The sequence below is a fragment of the Mastacembelus armatus genome, chromosome 11, assembly GCF_900324485.2.
Source record: "Mastacembelus armatus chromosome 11, fMasArm1.2, whole genome shotgun sequence".
Classification (NCBI taxonomy): Eukaryota; Metazoa; Chordata; class Actinopteri; order Synbranchiformes; family Mastacembelidae; genus Mastacembelus; species Mastacembelus armatus.
This window is the reverse complement of record NC_046643.1, coordinates 16,253,735-16,278,278: the sequence shown is the minus strand read 5'-3', so window position 1 is coordinate 16,278,278 and position 24,544 is coordinate 16,253,735. Positions and strand designations below refer to the sequence as shown.

At 39.0% G+C, this 24,544-nt stretch overlaps 1 protein-coding gene and 1 long non-coding RNA gene across 3 annotated transcripts in view; one reads left to right on the top strand and one right to left on the bottom strand.

The window, feature by feature from the left end:
- Positions 1 to 886: 886 nt before the first annotated feature.
- On the bottom strand, positions 887 to 5,208 carry LOC113126365 (uncharacterized). Its single transcript, XR_003295298.1, has 3 exons — positions 4,937 to 5,208; positions 4,799 to 4,838; positions 887 to 2,896 (listed from the first exon to the last, which is right to left on the bottom strand). It is a non-coding gene; the product is annotated as an uncharacterized LOC113126365 (long non-coding RNA).
- A 4,489-nt stretch (positions 5,209 to 9,697) lies between these two features.
- Positions 9,698 to 24,544, top strand: part of angpt1 (angiopoietin 1) — a 47,325-nt gene continuing 32,478 nt past the window's right edge. The window contains exon 1 of one of the 2 annotated variants that reach the window (XM_026299594.1): positions 9,698 to 10,564. In XM_026299594.1, the coding sequence (XP_026155379.1) occupies positions 10,181 to 10,564 (384 nt within the window). In that variant the 5' untranslated portion in view covers positions 9,698 to 10,180. Of the gene's footprint in view, positions 10,565 to 14,386; positions 14,408 to 24,544 lie in introns of those variants that run through there. The other variant, XM_026299595.1, reaches the window with a different exon arrangement.

The window sequence follows — 24,544 nt, the reverse complement described above, 5'->3', positions numbered from 1 at the left end:
AGTCTGTGTTTCTGACACTTCACCATAACACACCTGCCACCAATCACCAGGTGAATAACTGCCAGTTTGCTGTGAGCCATGTTAGACGTGCTATTTGCTATTTGATTTTTAATAGGCAGCTAATATCCCTGCTTTCTGTGAAGTGTTTATGTTACACCATGTCGCTTACTCCCCTGACCTCACTGTGTTTCACTGGTTGAGGCAAGCGTCACCAGACAATGATGCCATGATGCCTCACATTTCCATATTCACAGAAACTAGAAAAGCAGCTTGCATTCTCCTTTCACATTAGGGTAATATCCTTTCCGTTCTCTTTTTCTCTCTCCCTGTCTTTTTTAATTTAATTCTATAAATGTCTCCAGTTATCAGAGGGTCTTGTCAGGCAAAGAAAGAGGTGCTATCAACAATGGTCATATGGGTTATTTACTTATTCGTATCACTTTGACATTACACATGCTCTCACGCACTTTCTAAATGTTGCACTGCGTAACATCAACCTAGTGGCAAAGAATCAAAAATTAATTGCTTTGGCTCATGGACATTTAACTTTCTAAGTTTGCATAGGGATGTGGTCATATCTGTTGGGTGCTGTTTTCCATATGGTTGTCATAAAAAATATGATCTTATAAGCTTGAAACATATCTTCAGAGAGTTGTAAATCACATTTTGGCACAGTAGCAGACTTGGCAGCAGAAAATCACCACAGTGCTATCACAGCTTAAAAGGGTGCTCAGCAACTGATACTTGTGCAAAAAGAAGATAACCACACTAAATGGGTAAAGCTGTAATACCCCAGTATCTTTTTAATGTACTGTTACAGTGGTGAATGTCAAAGCACAGCAAATGTACATTTTGAGGCCGATCAGCTTGTGGATATCTATTGGTGACTCATGACATCACAATAAAATATATGAAATTTTGACATTTACAAACCATTTTAATAGCAAAACATGAGAGAAAACGTGGAGCATTTTTTTCATTCAGTTTAGCTGCAGGGAACATGTGATAGTCACAATACAGTCGGAAAAAGGGAAAACCCTTTGTGTTACATTTAGGGGTCATCACTGTGGTGAAAGGCAATAAGAAAACAAAAGCAAAACAGCTGAATTCCTTCACATTACTTCAGAAATACAGGGCTAGATGTGAAAATTAGGAAAAAGGTCAAAACTAGCAGTTCTCCCAGTGACAACAGACCCAAATGAACTCAGTTCATTTTTGCTCCATTTTGCTTTAGTGTGGTGACAATTGTTCATTATATAAACCAATACAAACAAAAACGTGAGGAGACTTCCACATATGTAATACAAAAATATTGTACATTTTTAATAGAAAAATATAAACATATTGCATTGCATTCATCAAACGTAGTGTAACCCAAGCTAATCTAATGATTCTGAGCTGATGACAGCACGATGTGCAGCAGTTCACCTGGCAGCGTTAGTCAAAAATGCTTCACTTTTGTTGAAAACCTTTTCCAAAGGCTTTTTTTAATCAGATTAAAAACATAACACTGATTGTAGATTTCTAGTGTAAATGAACAAAAATGCTTTGCTTTTACCAAAAATATAACAATCTTTTTATATTTTCCCACAACAGAGAAAACAAATTTGTAGATAGAAACCTGACTACCACAGCTACCACATATTCAATCAAGTTAATTGATGACAAATCTACTTTGACATCTGCTAACACTGGTGCTGTACCATAAAAAAAATGCAGCTGATTAATGTCAGCACTGCAGAGAATCAAATATGAGCACCACTTTGTGTTGTCATCAGGTGTTCCAGATGTAGAGGTTCAAATTGAAAACAGACCATTGTGTGGGTGCGTGAAAGTGAGAGGATGGGAATACATATGAATTAAAAGTATTTTTTTTAGACTATTAGTCTATATTCTATATACACATACACATTTTTCTCATATAGTAAAAAGCTGATTTCTATACAAACTGGTACAAGTACTTTACGGTTCATAACACAAAGAAAAACAAAATACAAGAAAATCAACAAACACTGTATCACTAAAACATAGTGTATGTAAAATGGAAGAATACATATTGAGATATTAAACATAAAAAAGGAAAGTGATTTATATCTGCTCTGTGGTGATGCAGTTTGAGCCAAGCTTGGTGGCTGCTTTCTTCAAAGCAAATGTTCAATATGTGAAATATGACAAATGCTAAAGTTTTCTTGTCCGTGACTTTTTTTCATGATAGTCAAAATATTTGGCTTTTATCGTGGTGCCGTACGGGTTAAAAAGAAGCTGTTTTTTTTATTTTATGCCATGATTACTAATGATTCCTACAACAACAGTAAAACAAACTGTAAAAATTATAGCATGTGTACTTACTGCGGCATGCCGGCTATAACAAATCATTCATGTTACTTCATGACCATTCTTTATACAATCGGTGATTGATTTAACACATGGGAAACCTTAACCCATTTTGCTGGAATTCAATAAATCAAACGAGTATTATCCACCGTTTGCTGGAAGTAAACTGTGTAAGGCTTTTATTGCTTCATTGTAGATAACGCAGGATGAAGATGGATATTGCATCAAAAACAGTATCATAAAGATCCATCTTCTGTAACGTTTCCATATTATACACTACCTTACACTGCAAAGTGTGTGAACATTCTTCTGTTCTCAGCAAACTAGTCCATTAAAGGATTATCACTGTGCAGAATTGGAAAAACCCTGCTCTGTCTGGTGTTAGTTGAGTCATATGTCAAAATATTCACAAACAGATGAGTAGTTGCATGTGGGGCGGACAGTGAAGTGCACGACCCCACCCTTGTTTACAAGACCTCTTATTGGACACCTTGCCCTCCATACAGTATGTGAGAAGTTAGCTGACGGGGGGATCTGTCTGAGATGAGGCTGGTGGTGTAGACTTCATTGCATCATTCCAAAGGAAAGTGATACATAGACATAGACAAAAAGGACAGAGAGTACATGGATTAAATTCTGTATGACAACCATTTTCAACACTGTTTCTCAGACTATATATATGAGTCATTGAGCATGACAGACAACATGCAAGTGAACACACCAAGTGCAGTGAATCTGTATTTATTGCTTTCACATGTATGAGCTCACTCAAGTGCAACACTCACCTACAAACTGGCTCAGTATATGTTGTTGACTCCACAGGCAGGTTAAGTAAAGAAAATAACCATGCGCTGATGTCATGCTCCTTTCCCAAGTGAGGAGGAGCGACTGGCCCCATTACCACAGAAGAAAATATAACATGACAAATGGCAGCAAGCTGGCTGCACATTAAGATGAAGAGAGCAAACAAGGCTTGCCAGCAGTGGAATTAGCAGAGTAAGTAAAAAGATATAGTTTGGCTTACGGCGTCTCTTCTGATGTGTGACACTGGACAGTGCAGCCTATCTAAAGGCAACAAACAGCGTCTCCATCAGTGTCATCATGATTGATGTCAAGCAGTGGTCCAAGTAGCCAGGTTAAATTAGTTAGCAGCAGATCAGGTTCCACTGTTTGATAATGTTGGGGGACTGCTGCAAAACACCAAGGTGAGACTGCTGTGGGATAATTGCATTAACCAGTCTGCAAATTTTGCTAAAGCTGACAGAGAAGCATGTTTATGGCCAGTTTCTGATTGTGTAACCATACACATATATGCTGAGGAAACATGGCAACAGCAGCAAACATCAGCTTGCTGTTGTCTAGAATACTAAACTTCACTTTATCTGATGTGGCAGAAAAGGATGGAGAACATAGATGAAGAGTATTAGCTAAAGGCTGAAGAATGTGATGAGTGAGGCTATTATAATTACTGATGCTGGAAACAGAGCTTGAGATGATTTAAACATACAAAGCATGGGAATCTCAATACAAAACGCTTATTTCCACAGATTATTTAGTACTGACATTCAGTAAAGAGTGCATACTGTATTGTTCAAATGAGTGCATATAAAGAACAAAAGATATCACACAAACTATGATTGGAATAACATTTCAGGCCTCACCGCTGAAACCTAAGGCATTAAAAATATTTCCTCTTTGCTTTCCAGTTTCAGACATTTAAAAATAGCCAGACTTGGGCCAACTTGCTTTAATTAACACTGCAAATTGTAGCTACCACTGACCCAACAACCATAACGTGTAATATATGTACCTGTTGAGCCTATACATACATGAGCATACATTTATGCATGTTTTCGTGTTTTTTCTGAAGATCTACACACTGTTCAGTGTGAGCTCAGTTCTCTACACTAGTGGATCAGAGTAGCATACCCAGAGTACTGTAGCAGATTGTGGCCAAACCTTCTTCTAACCAAGCATTGAAGCAGCAAAGGTCATACTTTGTGCATTTGTTTTCACATGGATAGTGTTATGATTGTGAATCAAAAACATAGTCAAGTGACATCATCTAAACTTGACTGTGACAAATTTGATCTCAGTGATTTGCAGAAAATTATCGCACTATACACAACAGAGACAAAACTAAACTAAAACACAGTGTGTGGTCAGGTCATGATGATGCTTTGGAAGAATGAGGGTGAGAAGTTGGAAAAGGTCACATCAGATGGGACTGGTAACATACAACATACATAATATGAAGAATGTGAACTTGAAAAAGATTTTTCTGCAATGACAAATTGGTGAAGCACAGAGGCTAAATAAACATGGGTTTTAAACTGCAAATGCTTTTGCAAATTGGATGCAAATCCCTCATCTATCTTTTTGTTTTTGTTTGCTGATGTGTTGTTATGCGTTTTGTAGTGCTACCATGGTGCCATAACTGTTGGACCTTCAGGAGGCAGGTTACCTTGCTCATGGATGCCCTCAGTTTTGTAACTTCTTATTTCCTGTTGAGAGAAAAAAAGTATGTGATAAAACGCTGTTTCTGTTAAGAGGTTAAATAAATGTCATGCTGACAGAGAAGTCTTCTTACTTTTCCACTTACCTCGGCCTGAACTTTGCCTCCTGAGCTGAGGATGGGAGGGACTGAGGTGAAACAGGGATCAGGTATGGCTGCTTTGACAGGAGACAGAGGCCATGCCTGTGGTAATCACCAACATGAGAGCCCTGGGGATAACAAGGAACGACAGCCATCTTGTTCTAATGGGCATGCAGTGTCACTCTTCTAGTGTCTCATGATGATGACATCATTGCTCATGTCACATTGGGTTGTTCAGGATCGCTATCAAATTATCTGTTGCTGCAGAAATGAGTCTCAGCCAGCACTGACAGTCAGACATATTTATGTCTTTAAGCACTGCAGGTTTTTAATCTGTATTGTCAGTAACCTTTTTAATGAAGAGAGGATAACAATTCCAAAAGCCTATACAGCCATGCTGCTGCTGCTGCAATGTTGTATTTAAGCACCATCAGCATGTAAACAGACACAATGTTAACACACTGAGGTTAAGCAAGTGTAAGATTTACTATGTTAAATATCCGAGCTTAGCATGTTAGCATGCTAGCATAGGGTAATTAGCACTAAACATCAAGTACATCTGAAAATAATTAAACAACATATTGGACAAATAAAAGCTTTGACCTGATGCTGTTGGACTGAAATGATTACAGTTCATCCTGAAGGGAATGTGAATATCTGTACTATGGCAATCCATCCACATATGTCAACTTCACGGTGGTACTAGAGGAATAATCTGGAGATTAAAGTTATTAGACTCATTAATCCCTGTATCAAATTCTATGGCAGTTCATCCCAGAGTTGTTATGATGTTTCATTGAAATCCAAATATCATTTTGATGGTGACACTAACACATTCTGTGCCAGTAGATATTGTCCTGCTTGTTTTCCAACTACTCCTCCCCTACACTCTGCTGATTACCTAGATCAATCAGTCAGAAGCTGGAAGATATCATCTCAGATGAGGGTTGGGGGGACAAAGTGAATTGATATCTTCCAGCCACTGATTGACTGGACACATCTGATCTAGGTAATCAGCAGTGAGTGGGGCAGGAAAGCACAAAGTCATTAACCAAAGTTCAGTGAGATATTCTGTTTTCTTCACTGAGTATAGGTTTTAAGGAATTTAGGATTAAAGATTTAAATCTACCCTCTCCAGAGGGTGTAACAAAGCAAACCACCTTGTTAGGTAGGCCTCTGTTTATCTTAAGACTCAGCTGAATGTCTATTTTTCCTCTTAATCCTTTTATGTTTGTCTTTGCAAGTAGAATTATAGGAGGTTGAGGCTCAGTATTATTTTCCAAAAGGATTTCTGTAAGCAGACCTAAAATTACTCTATAGACTTACTGGCTTCAGAGAGTAAGCCACGAGTGTAACTCCTAACTCCTCACATAGGTACTTCAGCACATCCACTCACACCGAGTCCTTCACAAAAGCCAAATCCACTGAAAGCACACACCAATCTATAATTCCTCTCACCTTTGAACCATCAAGCGTGAAAAGTGAAGTCATCACTCAGCCAAATGCTAACGAGACTATTGTGTGTGAGATCAACATCCCGGCAAGGTCCCAGCAGATTGGACTGTGGTCTTTCAGAAGGAGCTCAGAATATGTCAGATCTACCTTGAATACAAAACAGGAGAATAATACATGAAAGCGACCAGCATTAGCTGCAAACAGATGTCTCCCCTGTAGACTCAGTGGTGTGGATGCTGGCAATGGTTCAGCATTATCACTGACACTGTGTCTTAAGGTGAGTGCACACTTTAATAACCATTACAAATGACAAAACATAAAGGCATAAAAAACTGTGCATCGCTTTTTTGGCTGGGTTATACAACCATTTAATCAAATTCAAATTTTCCTAGCTGAAAGAAACTGGCAAACACTGAGTGTGCCAGATGTGTATTCAAGCACATCTGAATTACGCATGTCTGAATTGGTTGCTACGGTTTTTCTTTCCAGTCAAATGGAAGCTCTTATCTTTTACACCCAGTGACAACAGAATTTCTAACTTACAGTGTGTTTCTTTGAGTTCTGTCCAGAGACAAAAAGAAAATACAGCCACGTTTTAAAAAAGCAAGTAGAGCTGTAAGTACTAGTAACAGTAAATAGAAATGTTTGAATTTCAGGTATGTTTTAAAGTGAAATAAGTTCTTTCCAGGCAGAATGTATTGAGTCTTAGAGGATTAGAGTATTAGTGGTCAAACCAGGGAGGACTGAAAAAGATATAAAACTATGATCTTCTATGTTCCCACGTCATAAGCTCAGTTTTACAGGCAGTGTCAGTCAGATTGATGTTGAGTTATACAAAGTGTCCTCCCAAATTTTTCACAAATAAAATGTAAGCCAGATTCCCATGAAGTCCAGCTGCCTCGAGGCCTCTCACAACTGACCGTGTTTGACTGTCACCAGCAAAATGATTGTTGCATTTTACCAAAGTGTGCATTGAATGTGTGTGGGACAGTCCACACAGAACAGCACGGGCCCTCAAGAGTTAGCAAATGATTAGACATTTGTAGCTCTGAAAATTAGGTTTGTTTTTTCAGTGAGTTCACATTCCCATAGGAATTTAGTTCTGAGATTACAGCATTCAGTTACCGACTCATAAATATAAACAGCTTGTGTTTTCTCAAGTTCTGCTGCTTGTTCGAGTAAGACAAGCCAGTGCTGGCTGCAATACAGCAAAATATGAGAAAGTTGATTTGGGTGTTGCAAAATAGGGTTTTAAACGTATTTCACTGAAGAATATATGTACACTAGTTGATATCAAACTCTAAATTTCCATATAATGCTTGGGCAACATTGACCCTTGGTTAAAATCTGTCACCCTTAGTTTCACTCTTTCTGCCTTCTTCAGCATCTCGTACAGCGCTGTAGTTAAGATAGTGTTGTGGCTGATTTACCACTTGAAATTCATGTAATTTATTTTGAAGAATCTGTCTGATTTCACACCAATCACACTGTCGATTTTGTTGGCAGAAATGAAACTACTTGTCTGGACAAGCGAGATTAGAGCAGATGATCACATTATTTAATCCATTCTTTACACTTTTGCTTTTACAGTTTTGGTTTTGGAGAACCTGAGAAACGATTTACAGGCCTTTTGTACCTAATTATGATTAAATAACTGCTATTCAGGGGAAGAGGTTTAGCAAACAAGTTAATTCATAATTCACAGAAGACTAGATATAAACGCATCCCTTCCTGCCTTCTTTTCTAGTTTTGTGTAACTGTTCAAGTGATGTATATTTTCAAGTTTGCAAACTCACAGTTGCCCAAGGGTTACGATTATCTCCCACTTAAGTTTCCCTTGGATACAGTAACTGGCGCCCAGATTTTAGTGCACCAGCAAAGTACGTCAATGTAAAAATCAAGGTCTCCAAGAGATATTTGGACATGCTTTGTGTATGGGCCAGTCTGGATTATTCAAGAGGAATGTTATCCTGAGTGCGTTTGTTCACACAGGCCTTCTGCTTCCACACAGAGGGTCCGACTTTTTATAGCCACTTGCTATCACTAAATACACACACTCTATCAAACATACACATCAAACACAGACATCAAGAAACTTAAAAAAGTACATGGATAATTATACACATATACACAGTATGTGTACGTGCACAATACATGCATGCATGTACATTAGACGCAAATAAAAGCATGTACCTCTACATTAACACTGCATGCACTCTCACAGATATTTAGATGTTGTGCTGGTTTAAGTAATGTTAAAGTCCAGCCAGAACTCAGACAGCAGTGTCTCCTTGAATCTGAGATTTTAATGGACTGTCCACAACAAGGACTTGACCTTTGACCCAGGGCTTTTCAGCACCTTGTGTCCTCACTCTGCTCCTTCTGGCCTGATGATGAAGGGACATTCCTTCTTCTCCTGCTCATTCTTGGATTTCACTTTTGTTTTCTCAAAAACATGACAGCATAGGGTGTGTGTGATACAGATTATACTGTAATGTATACTGTAATAAAAATGGGGGATACATGTAGTTCATGTAATGGGGATTAAGAAGACAAAAAAGAAAGATAGCAAGTCTCATACTTAAATTGGTTCTATTCTTCAGTGATTGAAAATAACTATAAATGTCATTTATACTATATGTTATATTTTCATTATCTTTTTCATTACTATTTCCAGAGGGGGATTTATAAAGTATTTCTGTATATGATTCTGGTTCTTAGTTACTGGCAATAGTGGAGTTTAAAATCTTTAGAATAAAAAATACATCACCATTTTGCTGAACTTATAATCCTAAAACCTAAATTTTGTTCTCTGCATCTGCTCAATCTTAGCTTTTTGTTCAGAGATTTAAATTCAAAAACGTTCATAAAGCGTTCACTTACCATGATGATGGTTTATGTTGTCAAGGGAGAGACAAGAGAATTTGAGAACCAGCCTCTAGAAACACCTTGAAATTTACCTTCCATTGTGTGTATTTGTAATAGAGCACCTGTTGTTGTAAAATATGGAGCACAGTAGTTGTACAGGAGTATATACATTAAGTACCTTTAAATCAGTATTTTGTTTCAACACACAGCTCAGAAGGCAGTTCAGCCACATGAGCTTGCAGTCAGAGTGGCTGTAAACTGATCCTCAGAGTCTAAGCACATCCTCTGTGCTGGGGTCCCTTTTCTGCCAGGATCACACACGCACGCATGCACACACACACACACACACACACACACCCACACACAAAAACACAAACACACTTGTCCGTGCACATACTCACATTCCTCTGCATGCTCTGTAAGGGGCAGGCGCAGAGTGTGCTGGAAGCTTGGAACTGTTCTACAAAGTAAACGTCTCTCTCACTCTCCCTAGTCCTTAAACCAGAGAGCAGAGGAGGAAGGGAAGGCAGAGAGACCAGGGGAGGTCTGACGACACCAACCCGGCACCTATTTTATATGCACAGATTGATAAATGCAGGCACACACTCTGTGCCTGCCTTTGATGTACAGGAGGAACATCAAAATTTATAACCAAGCTGTCAGTCTGCAAGTTATGTGTGCAACTTTTCCTGCCAGAGCAAAAACTTAAAAGAAGCTTTGGAAACAGCATTTGTGAGTGTCCTTGAGTGAGTCTGCAGTAGTTTTCAGTGCTGGGGGTCCAATGTAAGGATGGATGGACATGTTCCAGGCTAAAGGTGTTCTTCACCGTTTTCTGATCCAGGTTTAAAGGAAAGACCTTGCCAAACGAAGAGGGAGTAGCTAAAGATAAAAGAACTTGTTCACCCGCAACCTGTTATTCAGGCTGATATGATGCTGTGGCACCACTTTGGCCACCACTTGCTGTCGCTGATGGCACTTCTGGTGATTGTGAGCTGCGGAGGAGGAGAGCAAAGGAGAGGGACGGATAGCAGCACCAGTAGCACAGGTGGCAGCAGCAGTAGCAGCAGCAGTGGACTAAGCAGTAACAGACGTTTTCATAAGATCCAGCATGGCCAGTGTACCTACACATTCATCCTACCTGAGGAAGAAGGAGCCGGAGGAGGCCCTTGTAGGGAGGCGAAAGCCGGTAGCCCGCAGTACAACGCCAACTCTCTCCAGAGGGACGCTCCACCAGCTGAGCCAGACTTTTCCAGCCAGAAGATCCAGCAGCTTGAACACATTATGGAGAATTATACACAGTGGCTACAGAAGGTAAGAAGTGGCTCAGGTGATATGCAGTTTCATAAATAATATTCAATGTTTCCAATCTTTCCTTTAAATAAATATTTCTTAATCTATTGAGGGAAAAAATGCAATTATGACTTAAGAGAGAATTGGCTGCTGGTTTGCTGTTTGTATTGGATCTCACCAATAACATTCCTGCATTTGACTGTATCTAGTTTTCTTTAAGTGGTCATGCTGTAGGACAGTTTTTTTAAACAATATTTGTGTTCCTGTGCGTGTGTGGTCTCGACAGAGAGCCTGTTTGCGGCTTCACTAGATAACTTATTTTGGTTTCTGGATGAGGCTCTCAGACAAAGCTAAGCAATGTTTTCTGTTTTCTTGTAGTCAACACATTGTCAGTGTCAGTCAGAGAGTACATGCTTCAGGAGTCAAGCATTTTGTTTTCAGTGTCATGCTGTGCAGCTGGTTTCAAAATAAAGCATCAGTGAGATACAAATTACTCTGACATACATGAGGATATATATACGAAAAGGCTTAAAATGCTTTTAGTAAATGAGAACTGATCACGGAACTTGGTCCCATGAAAACTTTTCAAAATGTGCTGACTCAGACAGCTGACGACACAGCTGTTTTGTTTGTTTCACATGTGTTGATGTGGAGAAACAAAGATCAGACGGTGGCAAAATATGCATTTGATAATGTAGTGGCAACAACCCTGCTGTGTTATGTGACTGTGTACATTAACTGAACTGAACTTCTTGTTCATGTGGGTGTGCGCATGTGCATGTATGTGTGTGTGTGTGTGTCCATGTTTTTGTGCTGTCACGCAACTGTCTGACTTTCCAGCATCCACAGACATTTTGGACATCATGTCTCTGCTGCTCTCTACCAATGCAGAGATCTATTTTTCCTGTGTAAACTACCGTGTGAGTGAATTCCACACGTCCAGTTGAGTCGCACAGAATGTTGGTCATAGAGCAGAGGTAGTTATATGTCAGTCACCCCCTGCTCTCCAGTGGGCCGTCTCTTTAATGGCAGGAAGTCAGAGAGAGCCCCTGGAGACACTCGGAGGAGGAAAAGACAAAAAGAGAATGCTCACTTTATTTATTCAAGTCAAGGATGTGTGAGTATAACTTGAAAAAATCTACACACACGACAGTGAAAAGGCTCTCTAACCTGTTTGATTTCTCTATAGGACTAAAACAAACACAGTCCCCATTATATTTGAGCTAATATGATATTACTTAATTAATGTTGAACAACAAAATTAGATTTATTTATAGAGTCACCTCTCTATTTATTATGTTCAAATATGGTTCTACTGTAAATTAATGAGTCGCGATTTGTGAGGCCATCTCTGGTATGGCTTGGCTGCCATCCTGCTTTTCTAAGCTTTGAGACTTTGTGTCTCCAGTGACTGCGAGACTATCTCTATGAAATGAATACATGAATCAAATAAACAGACTTCCAAATTTGGCATAACCATCTGCTCCTCTGCTTTCCCCAATACCATTCATCTCAAATAAGATTAGCAGGTCCAATCTGTGATTAATTGCTTAAAGCTAATGGTTTATTTTTGTCTACAACACAGTCCAATGTAACAAGAAGCAAATGCACACACAGATAATACCTGAGGGATTTGATGCATTACAATAGAAAGAGAGGAATTAATCAGCTTGACTGTCATCAGTACCCTGAGTCTGTTCATTAGCAATCAGCATGTTCTCCTGCAACTCTCTGCGCTTCTCTGCTGTGCCTGCTTTTCATTTACCCAGAGAAAGAATACGTTTTACTGCTTGAGTTAAAGGAAATAGTCATTTCTCATCAGTTAACCAGGTGTTGGTCACACTGTTACAGCGAGATGCTGGTTGAGTTTTTGAATAGGAAGGTTCACTGTTGGATGCTACTCAAACCCTCGTGCAAATTAACAATCTCCTTCTAAATCACAAAGCAGATACGAATGTGTCCAAATCCAAATGAAGTATTGCATGAGAACAATTTTACGATTGCACCACAGTATCTGTGCAATATCAGCATATCATTGGACTGTATATCACTGATTCTACCCTGGTTTAGAAGAGGAATTTACTTTACATGGTGTATTTCAAGGTTTAAGACGTGGTGTAATGCAATAGCACTGCCTGTGGATTCACCTTTATATGTCAGAAATGCTTTTTCCGTTTTTGAATCGTTTGAGTTGAGACCTGTACATGTTTCTGTATGGCTCCCAAAAGTGATCCATGTGTCAAGAAAGGCCAGGGGTGAAATAACACTGGCTTTATCTTTGCTCAGTGAACCTCATCCATCTGTGATAGTATAAGTGATACTATGAAAACACAACAGCAGAGTTGGTTGACTGACGGTTGGACTAATGAGACCTCTAGAATAACTTTCTCTTCTGTAAAAATGGGAGTTTTGGAAAACATCTGCAACCCCAACAGTCCTACCATGCTTCTTTCTTGATATTGTAGGACCATTTACTGTAGATATTACAAGAAAATCAGAAAGACATACACTGTTAACGAGAATATTGTATGTTATGTAAAATTCAATGGATTACATTTTTTGTAATGAACAGAATTATATTTCCACATCCCTGTGTGCGTGTAACTGAAAAAGTGTTTGGCTCTGGACAAACACAAGCATAAAGTATACAGATCAGCATAACAAAGGAATTGGTGTAGACATTTCAGAGGGGATGCTTAAACACATAATTCAGCCTAATTATGTTGCATGGGTGGGGGGTGGGGACATCAGGATGCAGTTAACATTTTTCATTGGACAGAAGATTAAGTGTCCTGGCCAGACAATCTATCTTAATAACACCAGCATTTTTAATGCTTGTCAGAGATAGAGCTCACCCTGATATTGCGCCAACCAGCCCTGATGAAAGAGACGGACAGTGGAGACCATTCCAGATAGCCCCATACCCCCATGCCTCGGTCCTCAGTCCAATGTTGGAGGTTAGTCAAGGAGAGAGAGTGATGCAGCAAACAGCTGTTAAAGTCTGAGATCTTTCCTTCCTCAACCCAGGGTGGAGTATACGGACCCTGATAACATTCTTGACCAGTCATAGGTGGCTTGTGCTTGTCTAAGAATTATTGCCCTGATGTGCTTATGAGGCAAAGAACATCACATAAGCTTGGGGATCTGAACTTAGTGAGAAAATGGATCAGGACACAGTGTTATTTACATATAAACTAATCTAACTCTGACCTTTTGTTATCTAGCACTTTTCTTTAACACAACTTGCTGCATTGCAAATTTAAGGCTGAGAAAAATATGGTGTGTGAAATTACTGATTGGTTTGGGGCTGTCATAGGTAAATGTAATAAATCCTGGATGAAATCTACAGTATAATAAAAGGTGATTTTAGCTCATAATGTGAAAGCATGTCAGCAACTAAAGAGAGCTAGCATTAAAAATCTGACAGTGCCAGAAATTTAGTGTGATAGCTACTACAAAATACAGACCATCGCGTAAATGAAATGACGCAGAATGCACTGGCAGGCTGTCATAATGTTGCTGCTAAAAATATACTGACCTCAGACTCATTTAGGAAAATCAGCATGTCATGTTACTATCTTTTCCCTGCCCATGACATGGCTTCACAATCTCCCCCTACTTCTCTTTTGAGGTTTTATGACTTTTAAGCATAGCAATGCCAAAGTGTGCTTTTTATTTTTATAAACTAGAGCTTTCCTCAAATATTTATGTTTTAAATGTTATACTTAAGGGAGGAATATTAGAGTGGTAACAATCTTTTCATCTAACTCCTGACAAGAAAGCAAATCATTTTTTTCCCAGAATATTGAACTGCTCCTTTGACAGACATGAATAAAATCTTATTATGGATTCTAAAACCTGCAGGTAAGACTACTTAGTGTTTATTTTCTTTCCTAGTATTGATTTCATATCTGAATTTTGGTATAAACTCCAATTTTAATGACCGATTTTCAATAACAATACCTTAAATTTGGGTACTTGATGGTGTTTGAGTTTGAGTTTTGAAACAAGACTCTTCACCGAAGTAGCAAGTGGACTGACAATAGACATTTAAGATAAATGAAGGCTGCAAAGATGAAACATGCACATCACACATGTACATAATGAGAATATGCTTTCTACTTCTCATATATTTCAAGGACAATGAAAATTTGGCACAGATAGAAGTTTAGAAAGCCAAATTCTGTTTCTGCTCTCAGGGGACTGAAAGTAATAGAGCTTCCTATTTCCCTCTTGGTGGAGGCAGTAGAAAGTGGTTGAGAGCAGTGTTTCTTGAGGAGGACAGCCTGTGCCAAACTAAGCTGTTAGGGAGGAGAAAAAAACTATCAGCAGTGTCTTATCCATGTGAAATTCCCATCATTCTGCCTCTTCATGAACACGACTGTGCTGCATGTGGGCAGGAGCGTGTTTCCCTTCTATGCTTTATACAAGAAATTCTGAATACTGAGTGTTTCTCTACTTAATGCTATCAGAGGGCCACACAGCATGCCTGGGGAGAAACCTATCTATTTTCAGGGTGACTTCCTCTATTAGGGTTTATTTTCAGTGATAATGTGGGCCAAAACTAACAGCTGGATGATGCAGACACACTAGGAAATGCTCAGAGGAATAAGAACTTCTTCCTTTGTGTCTCCAAAACTTGTAAAAAGAAAAGCATGAAAATTTCTGCAGGACATTACAATAACAGTTTTCAGAAAAAAAATTGTTGCGCTTACACTCTGAAAGCAAAAAGGAAACAGAGCTTGCTGCTTAGTATGTCATGGGAATATTGAAAAACATAATGGACATGTTGCAGTATTTCCACATGGACATGAAAATTGAGCCCAATATTGTTAATGTTCCTGATTGTCAGGAAAAGGGCATTTAGTAGTTCTGTCATGCCCAATATGGCAAGCCACTTTGGGTTTTTTTTTCTTCTCAGAAATCATATTTCAGCTCAACCAGACACCTGTAATATGCTGGAAGTTTTGATATTGTGCAGACAGGTGTGAAACACCTATGTGTCTTTAAAGTTTAGTGAATGAAGCAGTGAATTCAATGGTAATTTTCTGTGTGTCCTAAATCTGTCTACTTTACCTTATTGCTGCCATAAAGCAAATGTGTAGTTCATTTTCCATCATTCATTTTAGTGAATTACTCTCTGGTGGGTACTTTATAGGGATTTATTTTATTTTAATTACAAGGCTATACATTTGGCTAAATGCATGCAGGATTTATGATGCCCCTTCTGAAAACATTGCTGTTAGCTTGTAGTTTGGCACCCACTGATGCATCTGTGGGATAAATTGAGAGTTTCCTATTTGTGTTTCTATGCACCCTTAATTATATTTACTCAAGCAATGGCGCTAATTTTTCTTGGGTTGGTTGCTGAAAGTAGTGTAGCTGTAGGTCCTCAGCAGCATGTTAGTCAGGTATGGAAGTGATCTGTTTAAACCTGGAATTGATTTCTTTTAGGCCACGTAGAGTCAGCAAAACATTCGATAGTATAAACACAAAATGTAAGTATTAATATGTACTGGTCTGGTCTCCGCCAACTCCAGAGGGATATATGAGGTTGCTCAGAGCTCCACTATGTGTGGCAGCAAGTTTCTAAATGAGTCCGTCTGCTGATTTTCGTTGGGTAGGTAGTACAGAGTTCGTTTTTCAGGGCTTGTGCTAAAAACTGTCAAGTGGTGTGATTAAAGCAACACTGATTTGAGTAATGAGAAACCACAACAGTAAAGCTGTGCATTCTAAAACCAAAACAAAGGGCTTAAAGACTATAAAATGCTAAGTAAAGTTAATGGGAACTGCAGAGTTCATAATTATCTATGGGTTCATCTGTACCTGCACCATCTAACCCACACATGGTCATATGATCCACTGTTAACACAAAAATAGTAACCACAGCAGCTTTGAGGTTAAGTTAGGTTGATGTGTGATGATGTGAGTGCCCTGCAGCATGTTATACAGGTATGGTCGACATACAGTATTTATGTATTTTATTCAGCTCTGGTGTTTAAATATTTTCTTACAAAATGGCTGAAACAAGAGCAAAGGTTTTTACAAAGGAATGAGTATAAATAATATTATTTTGGGCAGGCAAGTGGAAGTCATTAGTACTGAGTGTGTAAGTTATGGTCAGAAGAGTTGCCAAAAGCACAAGGTTCATGGCTGCCACTGCTAAGCCTGAGTGATTATGACTTAAATATGAGATAGCAATAGCTTAGATAGAGTGAAACATTAGACATTGTATTAAATCTGTGTGCACAGTTAGTGGGCAAGTAATGTGGCGCTTTTGTCCTGCAGCAAATCATGACGTGTTTGAATTTATTTGAACTGAACTGACTGTTATCTTTGTTGTATTTTTGTTACATGCTGACGCTTGATAAACAGAGCAGATGATAATATTACTCACCCATATCTCCTGCTATTTTTTTTTTCCTCCAGCTTTCAGACTTGTTCAGTTTGTGCATTGTAAATCAAGGTGTGATGAAGGTCACAGGACGTGAAATGGCAATTAAAAACAAATCCACTTTTGAGAATTTGAGCTGCTTGCAAAGGACACCACAGGACATTGACACAGTGTGAATTTACAATAACGTGTCAGTCACTTTTTTGAAATTTTTTTACAGCTGCTTTGCTTCCAGGAAAAGATAACACAGAGAAAACATGGATGACTTGTACTGCTGATTCTGGCAGCAAACAGGGGAATGAAAAATCTGAATACATTTTAAGTTTGAGTGCTTAATTTTATGTCCTTCCAATTCTGAAGTTTCTGTAAGTTTTCTCAGGAATCCCCATGTATTTGAAAATTATTAATCCTTAAGTTAATTCTATAAAGTCTCTGAACCTGGGAGAAAAATTCCTGAAGCCTCCCCACATGCTGCCTCTGAGGCCTACTCTCCCCACAGCGTCTCTTTGACTCTCCCTGACAGATGTTGCGTTCTGAGAGGATGTCTTTGTCTGTCAGCGCTAGGGAGCCTTCCAGAGGTTCCAGAGGACAAAACCACTTCACCTTTTTTGGAGTTTGTTCAAGCGGATCGAGTGTTGCCATAATTTCAAATATGAGAAACAAAAAAATCACAATCAGATGCTGTTAAGCCAGAGGAATAGGCCAGAAATGAATAGGCCAGAGACGACAGAAAGCAAGTGAAGGTGAAAAGAGAAATAAAAGGAGATAGGAAAAGATTTCAAGATACTACTTGAAAGATAAATAGCTTCACCCCCTCACAGTGTGGGTTAGATAGATCTTAAAATGACTAATAGTTGGCTCCAGTGTTTTTGTTTTGTTCTTGTGGCACTGGGATCGGAGCCACTTGTTCCTAAGTTCTTAAAGCCTCTGTGTCACATCCAGGAATTACTTCACTTATTTTTTTAAGCTTTTCTTGTACTTGAGCATAGTTGAGAGAACTCTACTGCTGTATTATCTTCAAATTTCATCCCACACATCTTGATGGTACAGTCAGGAGCTTTGCAGCATGGCAGCCTGATTGGAGCCTCTGTTCTTTGTGGGTGGTTTGAACACTCAAGCATGCTAGGTCTTGATTTATTGGTTAAGAATTGTGATTGGTGCAACACCTCAGTCTGCCTGCTCCCAAGCTGACAAAAAGATGTAGATGCACATGCAGACACATACACACCACAAATCTGCATAAATGGTTTGCAAACAGCAACAGACTCTTAACCCTGTCCTGCGTTGTTTGCCTTGCCTGGGACCTAAGCCAGGCTTTTCACATTCCACATAATACAAGTGCTGGAGCTGGCACAGAGACTCCAGATGGTGAAGTGGGTTACACCCCTGACATTTCTTATCCCCCACTGTTCAAAAAAATCAGCCTCAAGGCGTACGATATGTGAGTCAAGTGTCCTCATAAAATCATCCTCAGTGTTGACTTTTCACTGTGTTTCTTGTCTTTCTAGCTTGTTGCATGTTTGGTGACACCTGAGTCCGTATTAAAGATGATACCATGTTCTTGGAAAACTCCACACAAATATCATTTTTCACTGAATGAATCCATTATCAGGTCCTTATTTCTCTGATCCTTGGTCATGTGGAGGCTGGGGTTGATAAGTGCATTTTTTTAGAACATTATTTTTTTTTAAAAAAGAGTATTTATTGCATGTTTTAAATGCAGCCAGGTCTCTTTGGGGCAGCAAAACAAGCTGTAAAAACAAAGTTGACATACTATCACCTTATAAATTTGATACGGCAAGTTGCAATTCTGGCCACCTGATGAATGTAAGTCCATACTCACTCTCCATCCTCTCCTGAGGAAACTATTGCTTTGCTCTTTAGCTGCCAAATCTTCCACTATGTTCACCCGCTGGTCATAAACTATATCTATGTTTGGTGCTGGAAAGGTAGCAGTACAGTGAGTAAATTAATGTTTTGTTGCTAAAAACAGCTGTTGGTGGGAGTGAACCAAAATGTGATGACCTAAAAAGACCAAAACAATAAGCTTAAAGACACTAAAGCTAGGTTTAAAAGGTGGCTGGTAGGTTAGGTTGTTTTATCCTCCTTTTTACTTAATAGCAGTTGTTATCTGAGCTCATTTTGTTCACGTCTGATTATAACAATGACAAGTTTTCAGCATCCATCCATTATCTTTACCTGCTTATTCCTAACCAGGGTCACAGGGATCAGCTGGAGCCTATCCCAGGTCTCTTTGGGTGAAAGGCAGGGGTCCACCCTGGACAGGTCACCAGTCCATCACAGGGCCACATAGAGACAAACAACCTCACACACTCACACTCACTCCTATGGGCAATTTAGAGTCACCAATCAACCTGACATACATGTTTTTGGACTGTGGGAGGAAACCAGAGTGCCCAGAGACAACCCACACAAGCACAGGGAGAACATGAAAACTCTACACAGAAAGGGCCCTGCTGGGTTTTGAATCAGGAACCATCTTCCTGTGAGGCAACGGTGCTAACCACTAACCCACCGCGCTGGTAAAAACATATCAAACGTATTATATTTTTACAGATAACTCTACAAACAAACTAGTCCTAAAACATGCTGTTGTAAAGCTGTGACTCTGGTATTGATCAAACAGAGGGATGTGCGTTTTGGCCTGGGTTTACATTTACAATGCAAATAGTTACAAATGGCTCCTTAATGTTTATTTAAATTGACATGTTTGCAGCAGCCCTGAAACGGAGAGGCTAATCCACTAGAGGCCTATGTGTGTATATTTACAGACAAATCTGTTCCACGCTGATGTACATTTGTGCATATGTGTTAGTGCATGACAGTGTTTGATGTACATGAGTCTGTGTTTGGTTAAAATGGCCTTCATCTTAACTGAAGGCCTGTAAAGGATCAAATAAGATGTTTTGTGTCTGGACTCAGTCACTCATCGCTCGGACAGAAAAGAGGCTGTCACATTTTGCCAGTGGCTTTCCAAACAGCACTTCCGTTATGAGCGTAGATGTATACATCGCGGTGATGAATGCTTTCTATGTGGATGGCATAATACATGATAGAAACAATTGTGTCAAATAAAAATCCTTCCTGAAGAAAAATATGTAAGACACACTTGTCTGCTCTAACTCAAAGTCCAGTCTTAATTTTGGAAACACCAGTTTTAAAAAAAAAATCACCACAAGGTTTACAAAGCCTACAGGATGGTCTACAAGATGACACGTTAAGGATGTTTGTGTTTGGCAACACTTTTGATGTTTACTCTTAAACATGGTTGATGTTGAGTAAATCTAGGTCCATGGAAATTTTGTTCTGTTCTTGAATGTTTTGCTTTGTTGTCCGAACATAATCCCACTCTGGTTGCACTGGATTTAGTTTTATCATTTGATCCATCCTCTACTCTTTCCTCTGTCTTGACTGTGCTTATTCAGACATCCTGTGTACTTCAGTCTAAGAAATGCAAAAATAAATAGAGACTAGGCCTGGAATGATAAATACCATACTTTATGCTCCAATCTTATTAAACCACCCTTTTCCTCATAGAAGGGATTTACAAAGAAAGTTCACTGTCAGTCAGATTTCTATGTTTGTTTGGTTTAAGTAATTGTAGATGCATGACTGATATATTCATCTACAGCTTTTATAGAAAACTGAAAAATGAAACAGAGCAAACAACAAAACAGAAACATTAACATTGGCAGCATTTTTATGCATCATCAGCTGAAGGTCAGACAGCAAATGGGTCTAATGTTGCAGCATGGTGGTGATACAGTGGTGGCTGCACTTCATCATTAACAGCAGCATCTATTTTCCTCCAGCCGCCATGGTGCAGACTGAAGCAGTTCCATGTGGATATGTTGGAGCTACTGCACCTCGTCTTCCCACTCATCTCTCTTGTTTAGATTGAGTGTTGGACCAGGCGTCACTCAGTGGAAACTCAAGCAAATATGCCTGACACAGCCACATATGATCCATAAAAAGTGACAGCGGGAGAGTAGAAAATGAGTCTCAAGTAACATAATCTGGACCTGGTGCAATAGCGTCAGTTCATATTTGGTGACAGAAGCAAAGCAAAGCAGAGATTGTGAGAAAAGAAAGACAGAGAACAGTACACAGCTAAGTGGGAGACAGAAAAAAGAAACGTTGCAAAGCCTTTGTTTTCCCCGACCAGGACATTCAACATGCAGCACAGCAGAGTTTAAAATGAAACATGTCCTTTTGCATCTATTTCAACACCTTTTTCAGAGAGGGATCCCCTGCTCTATTGAGAGCTTACGCTAGAATACTATCTCAACTATTTGGATGTAAACCCCTCCTTCGTGGGATGGTGGGTTTATGGTATCCCTGTGTGCTTTGAGAATAAAGCAGACTGACATGGCCTGTAGCTCTGACACAAAAAAGCCATCATCAGGCACATTCCTGCTGGGCTGAGTCCCTGAGGAAAGATTCCCATGCTGCACCATTGCATCATGATAACTAGAGACCTTCTGCTGGTGCTGCTCACTTCTTAAGAGCTCTGGATGAATGACCAGGTCTGAGTTTGTTTAGCTGTTTGCTTTTCCTTATGCATTCCCATGTCCTGGGTGAAATCAACTACTTCCTCTCCCATACAGCCAGATACGCATAATTAATTGGTGCAATTTTTGGGCCCATTTTGACATTAGAGAGCAGGACTGAAACATGAGGATTTCTGAAAATATACATTCATGTGTAAGCTCTACTTCACTAGTAGTATTTGTTTTTATTTAACATGGATAGACACCACGTGATGTCTCTGATAGCGATCACTGCATCTGAGTCAGACATTAAAGAAATATGTTAAGTTTGTTTGATACAGGATTGTTCAGGTTCAAATGGGTCCTTTAGTACAAGACAGTTAGTATAATTGTTTCATCCAAGCCAAACAATAAACAATTCTCAGATAGTTGTGCATCAAGTCATATGAGATATATGTTATTGTACATTTAACATTGAAGGAAATGAGAATTTTTAGAGAATTATCTTCTGTGGATGAATAATAGGGTTTAAAAGTACTCTTCTTCACTAGTTTATCTTCATTATAATACAAAATACTGTAAAAACATTCTCTTCTTGTAGTTCCACAGACTGACAGAACAGGTTATTTACTCTTAACTTTTATTTAGCGACAACAGACAGTTGGACAGTTGAGAAAGATGTACCCAGGCAGCTAACATTAGATTGTTTATTAGCCAACAGAATCACCTTTCATTTGGTCTTTGTGAACAGCACCGATAAGAAATCCTTACTAGTCAAATATCAAAGTAATACATAGAGGTATATGACTCCCTAATACACTGGTGTAGGTTTACCAAATAACAGCCATTTCTTTCATTTTGTAATTTGGCTTATAACATGTGCTGGGAGGTTGTTTGGAGGTCACAGGGGGTTGCTCTAACCCTGTTAAACAGTATTTTCATGTTTTTCCGAGAGCTTTTTTCAAACTATCTACTACTGTGTTTTTCTTTATGGAGATTTTAAAATTCTTTTCCACACAAGCAATCTGTGACTTGAGTTATGTGTGCTGCTACTGGAATCTAATCAAAGAGGAGATCCAAATGTTCTGCCTAGACTAACTCTGAAAATTAATTTCCGGAATGAATTTTGATTGTAAAAACAAACGAATGTCCACACCACTGTACCAGTATCAACTAAAGAAAAGCAAACATTTCTGTTGGATGTGCCCATTTGGTCCGTCTTTGTCTTTCTGATGTCAAGAGAAAGTTCATGCTTTTCATAACACAATGTCAAAATTTAATTTGTATACCCCACTTAACTTTTTAGATGAACTGGCTTTCATCTTACATATTACAGTCATACTAAAGACTTTCTTCAATTCATCTTGCAGTAGGGGTCATAGTCATGGAAGGTATGTCTTGTAGACATAACACTGTCAGAGTACTTGATTTAAAGTCAAGAAAGTTAAATGTAGATCACAAATGTGATATTTGTGTCCAGGGGAAAAATTGACGATAATAACAGTAAAAGCAGATTGGCACAAAAATGTTTGAAATATGTCATTTACTTCCCAAAGGAAACTAAAAACAGCAGCGGCACATCCAGCTTCTTTTTAACTTCTCAGGGTTTTTATATTTTTGGATATTTGACCTCATAAATACGTTTTTAAATCTCAAATTAACTAGAACCACATTTCTGCCCATTCGTGTTTCAAAAGCATGATTTAGCATCACATTCTTAACATTTTACTCAGGCTTTCTGAATTCAAGCCTTTGTGGTCCTCTGTTGTTGCAACATTTCACTCTGTTTTTACAATATGTGGGTAATTTTTTTATTCTTAACACTGATTTAGTGATTTAGAATGCCTGATTTGTACTGTACACATTTGACTATGGAAATCAATTTGGCCAAAACATTTGCCCTCAGAAGTTAGAAGCTCTGATGAGTTTTTCCAAGGAAACACAATCTTGAAACTCTGCCATTAATCAAATTTTGTCACTTTCTTTTATTTTCTTCTGCCCTGTTGACAAACCATTCTGACAGAAAAGCTTTGCAGGGAAGAAACTGGTGTGCATTTGAACCTGCCAAAAGATTTTGGGCACCTCGAACTAAACACCATGATTTACTCTGTGATTTATATGGGGGAACTGTTGGTTTGTTCTTAGGTTGTGTACACAAGGCTCATTACGGCCTTGAAAATTCACAACTGGACCACAGTTGACAAGAACACAATACCAACTTGACAGAAAGACAAAGGGGGGGAGATGAAAGAAAGATGCAAAGCAGATGATAAAGGGGCTTTAGAATAGTGGGTGTTGGCAGCAGCTGGGTTGTTTTTCGGATGGCAGTCAGACTTTTCTGGCTCAGGAGAGTTTGGGAATTGACATTTTGAACAGAGCAGTAGAGACCACCCACCTCACCGTGCACCTCTACCATGAAACAATCAAAATTTAACACTCGCCAAGTTACTGTCTACAATGGTGACAATAGCAGATTTACCACTGCATTCAAAGATGGCGTGCCATTTATTCCTATGAAAGCTACTCACTTGGCGTGTACTCCAAAAAGTGTTTCCACAGATTTACACAGCCTTTTCATTTTCGTACCCAATCAAGCTTCTTAATCAGTTAGAGAAAATGAGTGTCAGAGACTTGTGTTCGCCACATCGACTGATCAAATTCTCTAACAAAAACAGTCAAGTTTAGGTTTAAGCCATTGGTACAGTGACTTTGTTTCTTCTTAGTTCTTCCTTTGTCTCTACTGACATTCTGTGAGAGGAAAAAAATTATGGCAGCAAATAAGAAAACACCTGGGTGAAGGTAAGTTGTACCTGAGTTGGAATTCACTCAGTCTTGACCGAATTTAAGACAGACATCCTTAAACCTCTTGGGAGTGGATATAAAAAACAAGCCAGTGACTGAGTAAGGCCACTTTCTAAGAAACATACAGTATCTGTAATATGAAATGCTGAAGTGTGGCAACAGAGTGACTTGGTAATACCTTCTAAAACTCTACCAGGGTGTCAAATACACTTTTAACATTCAGTAGGCGATAAGAAGGCCTAAGTGTGCATGCTGGCATTGGTCCCAAGGTGGCTTGTGATACACCAGGAGGTG